The sequence below is a fragment of the Ornithodoros turicata genome, chromosome 10, assembly GCF_037126465.1.
Source record: "Ornithodoros turicata isolate Travis chromosome 10, ASM3712646v1, whole genome shotgun sequence".
Classification (NCBI taxonomy): Eukaryota; Metazoa; Arthropoda; class Arachnida; order Ixodida; family Argasidae; genus Ornithodoros; species Ornithodoros turicata.
This window is the reverse complement of record NC_088210.1, coordinates 4,797,421-4,809,575: the sequence shown is the minus strand read 5'-3', so window position 1 is coordinate 4,809,575 and position 12,155 is coordinate 4,797,421. Positions and strand designations below refer to the sequence as shown.

The 12,155-nt window shown below is 46.7% G+C and overlaps 1 protein-coding gene across 2 annotated transcripts in view; it reads left to right on the top strand.

The window, feature by feature from the left end:
• The window catches only part of LOC135370679 (uncharacterized), a 46,071-nt gene that overhangs the window by 15,947 nt on the left and 17,969 nt on the right, over positions 1–12,155 (top strand). For both annotated transcript variants that reach the window (XM_064604470.1, XM_064604469.1), the window contains 2 exons: positions 5,105–5,235; positions 9,081–9,124. In XM_064604470.1, coding sequence (XP_064460540.1) covers positions 5,105–5,235; positions 9,081–9,124 — 175 coding nt within the window. The remainder of the gene's footprint in view (positions 1–5,104; positions 5,236–9,080; positions 9,125–12,155) is intronic.

The window sequence follows — 12,155 nt, the reverse complement described above, 5'->3', positions numbered from 1 at the left end:
CTGTCCACAATTAACTAAATACATCTATTGGCACTTGTAATTAAAGCTCCACTATTGTGGTCACGTATAATAATGTTAGACTTTTTATAATAAAATTTAATTTTGATTGTAATCATATTGATTAAAAATATATTCTTTGATTAAAATGTGCTACCCCTTCTGCTTAATTGAAAACTTGCGTGATTATCACCGATAAAAAAAATTGTGATACCCCTTGAATGCTATTGCATCAGATTTTTTTGGCTAAATTTTTCTGCTTCACACAGAGTCATAACATATAATTCTCGACACTAATGACTTTAATAAATATATTTTCGCTTGTACTTTTGTGTATGGCTATCCTTTGCATGTAAACAGCCTACTACACACCCGTTGTAGCGGGGGGAAAATTACGATTGAAATCGACACAGATTGAAAAATGACGAAAGAAGTCGGCCCAGGCTAGAAAATGTGAGCGGGTAAACGCGCACGCAGCCCTCCGGCCACGCTTCGCCTACCGGTAAGAGCCTCAACTCGAGCGCCGACTGCCGCGCGCGGGGAAAAATAAGCGAACGACGGTGTCGCTGCCCTGGTGGCAATGTTGTAGTTTCGCCACCCCGTAACCCGTTTCTATTTGCGTTATTCATGGAAAGTTATCTGCGATTACTCAACCAAATATTCACTTGCAGGTTTCTCGGTTTGGGTTTTTTCGACTTATCCCCTTATTGCATACAGAGGCTCAATTACTGACCGCGTTTATCCGGAAACGCACATCTTGGCCTAAATACGATTAATTAACGAATTAGAGCTAATTGGGACCCCCCACAGTAATCAGCACACCAGCAGGCGGTCACCACACTAATTGGGAAGCATCTAACTCGTGTCCAGACCAGTTGTGCATTTCAGGATAATCGTGATCATAAAACAGAAAAACAAATAGATAGAGGTGGAGTGGAGAGAAGGAGTTTAGTTGAAGATCAACGACGACATCTTAAAGAAAGCGGTCCGGAACGACCATTGACCATTTCTGGGGGATGGAGCCCAGAGGCAGATTGCAATGATCACACCTGTGACCACCAGTTCCCGACATCCTGTGACGTCAGCTGTGACGTCATCATGGCATGTCTGGGCAGGTTAGGACAGCTCTGGACATGCAAGGAGAAAAACACTCATAATACAGAGGCTGTGAAAGCAAGGGTAAATATGCTAACCATCAATAGCTAACAACAACAAGAATTAGTTACACAAGAAATGAGCCCTCCACAACAGCAGTCACGGGGAGCGCAGGAGGATGCGACTGCTCCATCCGACAGCCAGGCACAGAACTGAATCGTAATGCTTTTCTTCTCGTCTATAAAGTCACTCATCTGCACCCCCCTAGCGGTTACTTTCTCAACTAATTTTATCACAAAATTATTAAGAATACGCCAGCGCTACTGTCGTTCCTAAGGCAGCTTTTGCGGAAGGTAGAAAATGGCGGGGACGCCTGGACAACAGCAACCAGCGCCCGACATGCACGGGCATGAACGCCGCAAACAAAGCGGGCACAAAGTTGTCACGTGCGAAAGAATTAGTTAGACAACAAATCAGCCCACCACAACGGCAGTCACAGGAGCGCAGAACGATACGTCCATTCCATCCGACAGCTAGGCGCAGAACCGAATCGTAATGCTTTTGTTGTCCTCTATAAAGTAACGCATCTGTCCCTCTTGTGGTTACTTACTGAACCAAATTAATCGCAAAATTATTAAGAATCGTTCTAGCACTATTCCCATTCAGACCAAGGGCACTAGCGTCATCGTCAAGACAAGAATGATCAACATAAATCTGCCTCTTCGAAAAAGAAAAAAATGCAAAGCGTCAACAGAGGAAAGCATGCAGGTCGGGGCATGTCAGGACATTGGTCAACGTGCGCAGTTCCACGAGGACAAATCGCACGACAGTTGGGCAACAGAGGAAAGCAAACACAGAGACACTTGAACAGAGTGAAGAAGACACTCACCGTCATCGGACACGTATACTGCATTCCCTCACTGTAAATCCGCTCTCACACAATCCACCTGAATCGTCGAACACCATTCACCAGTGACGAGTCACACATCCGTACTCTGTCAGAGTTAAACTGAATCCCACTGAAGCTACGCTTCTCCTCTACGGCCAACACAATTGCTAGAAACAGAATTCACACGTCCACACCCGCCAGTGTCCTAGAGAGAAGCAGTGCCGTGTATGCCAAAGGGAGTCTGGCCATTAGGAGGAGCCTAGAAAAGAGGCTCGAGCTGTCAATCAAATTCAGCGTTTTTCATTGGATCCTGTTTTCTATGCGGGCCGCCATGACACCAAAATTTTCTCGAAAATGGCGGTGTAGCTTGGAACGGCAAAGCGAGAATTTCATAACAATTTTTTTTTCACAAATTAAGTCAATTTTTTTCCGTAAGTGTACATTCTGTTGCAGTTATCTTGCAAATCACCTTTAAATTACGCTCCAGTGTCGATGCTTATCTGAAAATACTATGTTTCGTCGTCCCTGTTAGGCCTAGTAACGACAGCGGACACAGACAAATAGCAAGAAAAACGCTACGGATGGCGAAAAATTTGCATTTTGTGATATACTTTTATTCATATACACACCTTTGCCCGTTCTTGATTCAATCTTGTTATGTTTCATAGTTAAAATACGTATAATACCGGCAGTCTGTTCCAAGTAGCGGTTCTGCTGGCCAATCAGTTCTGCAAGCAAGCACTTCTGTCTTCTGCTACTTCTGCCCTTCTGCGTCTTCCCGACATGCCCCTCTCCATTCAGATGGCACTGTTCAAGGCGGACGCAAAATCCATTATGTTGCTAGGTCGTCAGGGAATATCCTATTCAATCTAATCCAATCCAGTTTCCCGAAAATGTCGGCACCCAGTAAATACAGGTAATATATAGCTTGGATAGCTTGGGATTGATACCGAACTGTATTTTGAATCGTGATTGGCCAGAAAGCTCAAAAAGTGGGTGGAGCTCCAGGTATAAGCAGGTCCCATTAATGACCAGACTCCCTTTGGTATACACGGCACCGTAGAGAAGTGAATCCTAGCGCCCTCTGCGTGCTTTGCTCATCGGTTGTGACGTGATCCAATTGTCTTTTTTTTTTTTCGCTGACGCCCAACCCGACTGCCCTGGACAAGGTCCACCTGAAACAATAGAGCCGCGGCATGACGTCATCATGCATGCATGCAGCTGCATGGTTCAAGGACGTGTACCCTCTAGACAGGGGACCTTTTATTTCATGAATGACTGTCCCAAGATTATTTCCTTTATTATACTACAATGATTGCATAGGAAACAGAAAAACTATACCAGAAAAGCAGCATGCATGAAAGATGATCGTAGCAATTAGGCATTTTCATCCCAAAGACTTACTAAATGAAACTTACAAAAATCAGGAAAGAACAAAGTATACCAACAGCATCAACGTCTAAAAATGACGAGCTCAACAAGACACCTCCGTCTCATCCGAGAGCCTGGCAGATAACTCAATAATGACGCTCTGTTCTTCCCGAATAACGCCACGTACCTGACCCCGTTGCGGTTACTCTCTGAACTAAATGAATCGCGGAACTATTAAGAATAATTCCAGCTCTACTCCCAATCAGGGCAGCACAAAGTCAAGACTGTTCCTAGTCAAACAGAAAAAAAATATACAGAACTACATGTAACAGGAAAACATGACAGAGCAGGTCTGGGCATGTCGGGGCTTGCTTAACAAGCACTGTGACGTCAGGAAAAATCACATGTTTCTCAGACAACAAGGGGGGAAAAGCGCAGAGAAACACATGAACAAAGCAGGAAACCAACATCAAACTATTCTAAGAAAACACACACTCACTCCTCTTGTTCAAAAACACTGCTCATCATGAATCCGTCCAGGAAAATGCCCACCATCGACCAACCTCCCATTTTCTGCCACTGAACATTTCTACAGCAACGGGCAATGCATTGCTACAGACACCAGAAACACTGCATGATGTCATTGCATCCTGTCTGAAAAAGGCAGGAGCAAAGGTAAACACTCCTATTATTTATTGAATCACACGGTTATTTCCTTTGTCCGACTCTAAATGATGTTCACTCTTACAAATGCACCGTACATGATTCTTGATCTTAGCGGTTTTCACCCCAAAGGTTTATCATGGTACTTTCAATCATTAGAATCACAACACCAGTAAACTACCACTGTTCTTTAAAATAATAATAGCTGAGATCCTGGAACACTCAACATCATCACAAGACTTATGGTAAGACATGGACTTATGCCCACAGATCTGTCAAGCTGTTGTTACCACATGACTCCTCCTATTCTAAGCTAGTCAAGAGGGCTATTGCGACGGCTGCTTTTAGGTCTGCCATTGATATGTCATGTAAGCATTCGATTAGGCCCTCATTATTCCAGCAGCACAAACGGTTAGATGGTACTGGGTACCCTGACCACCTTATTGTGAGAAATGTAGAGGGGCTCTTGCCATATACCCTTCGAATTGCAAGAAAAAAACGAAGGTAGACACCCGGGGAGACCGGTTGTACTGCCGTAAAGACGCTCCTACTGTCTGTTCCTCCGTCCATTTGTCTTTGCGTGGTGTTTACTTCATTGTGCATAGTGCGATTAGCATTGCCCCACCCATTCCTCCCATACTGTCAGCATCCGAAAATGTCGCGGTAGTCGACGAGCTTCGAAATCTTCATTTCGGTCAACCAGAGCGTCTAACGTCTCGGGAGCGTTAGCAGACAGGAGGAGATACTCCGACCTTAGCGGTGTTGCTTACCGATGATGGTCGACGCCACTTCAATCGTGCGATCCTAAATCCAAACAGGAGCGTCTCCATCACACGCGTCACATGGTGATGCGCGTCTCTGCTCTTCTCCCGTGTATTGAGTGAGGGTGAAAGTCAGTGCTTTGTGCGCCAGAGATTCTCTGGTAGGCGTCGCAAGTACGCTACGGTTGTGCTAGTTGTACGAAAGCGTTTCTTTTTTTTTTTTCGCTTAACATTCCATACCAACCAAAAACGGAAATAAAGTTGTGTGCCTCTAGACTGCTCATATAAAAAAAATGCATTACTCATTCTTCTGCTTCTTCAATTGCAGGATAACGCCATCGTTCGAGACCCTAACGCATTCGGCTACATATCTGGCGTGCCGGAATCGCTGCATTTGTATCTGAAGAAAGAGAGTGATCAGGACATACAGAATGCTGATATTCTGCTGTATATCAGCGGGTAAAATGTATTCAGGAATTTTGATCGCTTGACATCGACCGACAAAACGTGTACAGCTTAGCACAAAAGTTTTCAGAGCACGGCTCTTGCCTATATGCCTTCATTGGAGTTTCAATCAGGAACGGATGATAGTCTATTTTATCTGTCTCTCATGTAAGTTCGTAGAGTTCCTGAAGTGGGTCCGCAGAGCCGCAGGAACGGTTCGCGGGTCCAACGCTACGTGACACGTTACGAATGGCGGAGTCCACGGGGACCTGACGTAGAGCACGAACGATATACATTTATTACAGTGACTTCTAGTTACAACTGCTAGCCTAAGTGGCAGCGAGACCATCAGCAATCAACTCCGCTAACATGCGCGAGTGCCTTCTTAAAGGGAACGCTACCTTTTTCCTAACCAATCAGCGGACTTGAATCTGACGTCAGTATTAACATACAACAATGCGTGGTGAAAACGAAACCCCTCCACATAAGCACTGCGTCACTTCAATTACATTTGTGCCGCCAGACAAGCGGTGACTTTCATCGCAGCGTTTCAGAGCGCCGGGCCCCGCAGGGTTAACCTCGGATTACCTGTTGTCCATCCTGGTCCGCCGTCAGTCCTGTACTATTATAACCCTCCCAGTGTCCTTGGAGGCACCTACGTTATGTATCGGTGACGGCGACCAAAAGGGTGCCTTAATCCCATAATGTCTCTAGATGAAGTGTTCCCACGATGGCGAATAGGGCGCACATCGGAACAAAAGTCGCCGACACGCCAAGAAGAGGTTGCGCACCCGACACTCGCAGTCTCTATGTCCAAATGCAGCACCCCTGTGTTCCGTAAACTCTTGTTCTAATATGTATGTCCCTGTATATTGTATGAAACGTAAGCGATCTTATACAACTCGTGGGAGCCCCACACCAAATGAGCAAAAATACCATAAGTTGTCGTACAACGACAATGATTCGTACGTTTCTAATACATTTGGGACAAATAATGTGCTGAATAGAAGTTTACTGAAGACACTTCTGGGCATTCCTTCCCCCGAATGACAAGCTAGCAGCGAATGGGACTGAACAGACTTGCAGACGTGTGCCTATGTCACCCAGTCACGTGTTTGCGAGCCTGTAGAATATAATTCGCTGCCAGCACGTCACTCTCAGGAAAGCACGTGCCCGGACGTGTTCCGTAACGTTTGCCTTCCACCGTATACACGGAACCATTAATAACTATTGTTTGTTTGTACTGTGTTGTACTGAACTGTAGTGGTTTGTACTGGATTGTACTGGACTTTGGAACGCACTGCATCGCTAGAAAAGTGAAAAAAGACAACTTTTCTACATTTAATCATGCAAATGAAGTCATCTGGGTGAAGATGACTCCTTTCACATAGTACCCACCACCCTCTAACATAGTGTCACGAAGCGAAATGGGCCGGCGAGTCGTCGAATAAACAGCAAACGGACTACTTGGTAGCAAAAGCACAAGAATGATAGCTCTCTGAACACAACTGAGTCCAAAGAATGAATTAATGCTGCCGGCTGTGCTGCTGTCTGGGGTTTTTCCTGGGTTTTCCTCAGACGCTTTCAGACATATGTCGGCACAGTTCCCTTAGAAGTCGACCCAGGACGCACATTTCCCCAGGGCGTCAGTCGTGACGTTGCCCACATACGTGAGGCCGACAACGGCAAGCCCTTTCACCATCGCCATCACCACCATCGTAAAAGTCTGTACGGACCTTTTCTTCCCTTCGGGCTGTTGACCCACAATTCGCACGAACCTTTAGCAACTCATACCTAACCCTTTAAATACCGTACCAACAATGAGGAAGGCGGCCAGAAGGAGGGCAGTCACTGCTAGGAATATCGTCGGCTCGCGTCCGGACGCTATCCCCTTCACACTTCCCCACTGGATTTCTATGCGTTCGTTGGCGCAAATTGCCACGCGAGTTCCCTTAGAAGTCGGCCCAGGACGCACATTCCCCCAGGGCGTCAGTCGTGACGCTGCCCACATACGTGAGGCCGACAACGGCAAGCCCTTTCACCATCGCCATCACCACCATCGTAAAAGACTGTATGGACCTTTTCTTCCCTTCGGGCTGTTGACCCACAATTCGCACGAACCTTTAGCAACTCATACCTAACCCTTTAAATACCGTACCAACAATGAGGAAGGCGCCCAGAAGGAGGGCAGTCACTGCTCGGAATATCGTCGGCTCGCGTCCGGACGCTATCCCCTTCACACCTCCCCACTGGATTTCTATGCGTTCGTTGGCGCAAATTGCCACGCGAGTTCCCTTAGAAGTCGGCCCAGGACGCACATTCCCCCAGGGCGTCAGTCGTGACGCTGCCCACATACGTGAGGCCGACAACGGCAAGCCCTTTCACCATCGCCATCACCACCATCGTAAAAGACTGTATGGACCTTTTCTTCCCTTCGGGCTGTTGACCCACAATTCGCACGAACCTTTAGCAACTCATACCTAACCCTTTAAATACCGTACCAACAATGAGGAAGGCGCCCAGAAGGAGGGCAGTCACTGCTCGGAATATCGTCGGCTCGCGTCCGGACGCTATCCCCTTCACACCTCCCCACTGGATTTCTATGCGTTCGTTGGCGCAAATTGCCACGCGAGTTCCCTTAGAAGTCGGCCCAGGACGCACATTCCCCCAGGGCGTCAGTCGTGACGTTGCCCACATACGTGAGGCCGACAACGGCAAGCCCTTTCACCATCGCCATCACCACCATCGTAAAAGACTGTATGGACCTTTTCTTCCCTTCGGGCTGTTGACCCACAATTCGCACGAACCTTTAGCAACTCATACCTAACCCTTTAAATACCGTACCAACAATGAGGAAGGCGCCCAGAAGGAGGGCAGTCACTGCTCGGAATATCGTCGGCTCGCGTCCGGACGCTATCCCCTTCACACCTCCCCACTGGATTTCTATGCGTTCGTTGGCGCAAATTGCCACGCGAGTTCCCTTAGAAGTCGGCCCAGGACGCACATTCCCCGAGGGCGTCAGTCGTGACGTTGGCCACATACGTGAGGCCGACAACGGCAAGCCCTATCACCACCACCACTACCACCACCACCACCACGTGAGTACATCTCCGAGGTACCAGCTGCCCATCGATTCCAGCACCGTTCCATCGTGGCGTTCCAGGTGCCGAACTTGTGCACCTTTATTCTAAACCTCTCGCCAGACGTTTGCGGCCTTCTGCACGCGTCACAAAGATTCGGATAGGGCGCGGCGGCGTCATCACTGCATGTAAAGTCGTGCTCCTTAGCGGATCAATTGTACGGCGGCCAGTACTGCTTCCGCGCAAACAGGAGCTCTAGGCCGATGCTCGCTGTATCTCTGCGGCGGTAATGTGAAAAATTGCGAAGTATGGCACACTACCAGAACGTGTGTCTTGCTATCATGTTGGTAGCACTGTTTAGCCAATGTGACATTCTCGTCGACAAAATGTTTTCGGTGTTTTGTTTGAGAGTGACATGCAATAAGGTGTATCGGAGATACTTCCAACAAACTAGGCACGAGAACGATGTCACTCGGAGTGATACTGATGCGGTGTATTCGTGGATACAGAATATGATTCCATTCCTGTTCCTCTTGATAGAAAAAAAAAAAAGAAAAGAAAGAAAGAGCAGTAGACCCATGTTCGAGCTCCATTGCTTTCTTTCGCGAATGTGGGAGGAATTTTTTTTTTCTGCTTCGTCATGGATGTATGGGGTGGCGAGTGTTGGGAATGTCGCCGATCACCGTACGGTGGAAGCTGGAGAGGCAATCTCTCCCCGAGCGAGTACGAAATGACCGAATGTTCATCCGACGCGTTTTAAACCGCTATTTCCTCTTTCAGGGCAATTCTCAGGGCAGCCAACGTCGAGGGAAAGTATTACAAGGGTACGTTATTGCGTGTTTGTATTCTTATTTGGGGTTTGCAGCAGGAAAAAAATAAATAAATGAAGGATGGGAACCCTAGTTGCTCCGTTGACTAGGTCGAATGATCGAGAAAAGTACATTCACTCCTCACTCTCACAGGAGGAGCGCACGACATACTCAACGCGTGTGGTGCATCTAGATGTAGCCGCATTGGCGTCCTGTTGTTGAAAATGGGAGGTGCGCGCCCTTTTCTGCGACACTTCGAAAGATACGTTACAGACTCAAAAATAGCGTCACGGACCGTTCCAAAAATGTTGCGCGCTCCTTGTCCTCAGCAAGTCACAGCCAGTGATTTCCCCAGAAATTCACTACTGGGGAGGTGCCGAGCTTTCAAGGGGGGGGGGGGGGGGGAGGGAGGGTCATGCGTGGTGAAGGGGTTCCACTTACGGGATTTTTCTTAGACACGGAAATAATCGTGGCCCAACGGTGACATATCTGCACAGTTTTCCCGGTTTATTTGTACATGTTATTACTTTAGAATGCAGTACATTAGAATAGAGATTCATTATGAACGGCATTTCAACATTAAGATGCATAATCACACGACCGACAGAGATAAGAGACTGCCATCTTGTCAACGAACACCTAGCAATCCACGGTGAAAGCCTTAGAACGGTGAAACTTTAGTTCGCTTCGTTGAGTTGGGCGTAAATGGCTCTTGATGATCCACATTGAGTTTGCGTGCCCACACACATTTTTGCTCGTACATAGGCACAATATATGCATTGCACAGTCACTTTAAAATGATTTTGGACAAATGCATCGTACGATCATCTGCATGACTGTGGTCGTACAACCCAAGTTTAACAGTACAGGATGTAATTCGCTTCGCCGGACTCACTACCAGAAAGTGTTGGTGGCCGAGCTGGGTGGGGTCACCTGAGAAATTTCAGGGGGGCGGGGGTCGCAAAAATGCAGGGAGGGTGTACACCCCCCCCCTGGGGGGGGTGTAGGGAAATCCCTGGTCACAGCGATGTCTGGTTAGGCTTGACTCTAGTTAGGTTTGTCTACACTGCAGTGATAGAGATAGATCCTGCTCATCCTCCTTCGCTAAGTGAACATCGAGATTCGCTATTTTGACGATTGCCGCGGAACAGCTTCGGACACAGGAACTTTGTTTACAAGTAGCTGCTCATGCGGCACTTCTTTATACAAGGTGGTTTCATTTAGGCGCGACTTATTTATACAGGGTGTTTTTTATTCGTTACATAATTTGTATTTAAGAAAAAACGACCAGGCAAGATAGATGCGTTCCAGGAGGTGGGCTATACTGCCAGACAGACATCCTGTAAGACAGCATATGCAAATGCTGGATGACTAATTAGCTAAGATTCATTAATTAACTCACTTATTAGATGTTTTCGGAAATTCGAGAATTTCCGAAGCGGAATTGGAGATAGTCTTTACTGAAATACATCGATCCTATTAAACACCCTGAGAAGCGAACGTGCTTCGAGGCATACATTGCCAAATTCCGCGATATGAATGAACCGAAACCACAACTACGCAGTATTCGAGCGCAGAAAGAGCTACAGGCACTCCTACTGAGAGGGCACGTGCTTTGGAGCGGTGGAGCTGATTGAACTAGGCGCTAATCTGATCTGGCTCTCCGACACAGATAAGATGAAAGCCGCTTTGTTCATGCCCCCGAAAAGCGCCTAGTTCTAGACCATACTAAAAACCGTAGGAAAGAAAGTAGCCGGAGCACTTTGGCTGCACGTATAGTATACAGCGTGACCCAGAAAACGTGTCATTGAATTATAATAAAAAAACTACACCACCTAGAGTCATGCGGTCAATGGCATTTGTTCTTACTGGGTTTTTGCCACCTCCTCGAGTGAATGTCGTGTAACGTAAGTTTAATTAAGTAAATTTTTGCGAGCTTAAGTCGGAAATTTGCCTAGTAACGGTCACTTTTTTACCCCACCAATGTGAAGAGCGTGTCTAATTTAGTCAAATTAATGATAATTGACAGGGATATTCAGGAGCCATCCCATCGGAAAAAATAGCCGAACATCATGCTCTATGGAGGTCGCACAGAGTAGCGCACGATGAATCTTTCAGCGCAATCTTTGTCAGTCCGACGAAAGAAGGTTGGAAACCCAGCCCTCCCCGACATCGCAGAAAGAGATAAAACAGGAACGGGTTATCACGTCCGACTTTCGCTAATATAATGCTTTCCCTCTCCCAATTTTAGGAACTGTTACTTTTTCTACTATCACTCTGTGGGCTGGCTTCGGAACCTCCTTTCGTCGCACTTAGAGCGATTGCGCTCAAAAGGTCATCGCGCGCTATGGTTCGGTGCTCCGAAAAGCATGATATTCGGCTATTTTTCCGATAGGGTAGCTCGTGAATATCACTGTGAATTATCATGAATTTGAGTGAACTCGACACGCTCTTCATATCGGTGGGGTAAAAAAGTGACATTTACTTGGCAAATATTCGAGTTCAGTTCGCAAATATTTACATAATTAAACTTGGAGTACATGACATTCACATTAGGAGGTGGCACAAACCTAATAAGAACAAGTGATGTTTACCGCGTGATTCTAGCTGGCGTAGTTTTTTAATTATAATTCAATGACACGTTTTCTGGACACCCTGTATGTCTTTATAAGCCAAACGTCGCCATGCCAGTACTGGACAGCTGTTTTGGCCAGCAGTACACGGGCAGGCTACTTTTTCCCTTGTATACTTGACTGGCTTCGCACTGGGGTTTCAGTGGTGTGTTAGCACACCCTGACGGGAGGAATCGCGTGCTACGTGACCTTCTGACGTCATCCGCTCAGAGGTGCCGCTGACAATATACATATAAATCTTTGAGAGCCGCATAGTTCTCGTGTTTGCTCTTGCCGGGCGGACATCTGCTCGAAGACAGCATGGTATGCCATACCTAAGAAGTAATGTCATCACTGTAATGAAATTACAGTAATGGATTACTTTTTACATTATGTAATTTGTCATGTAATTTAACTATATTTGGCACTAATTT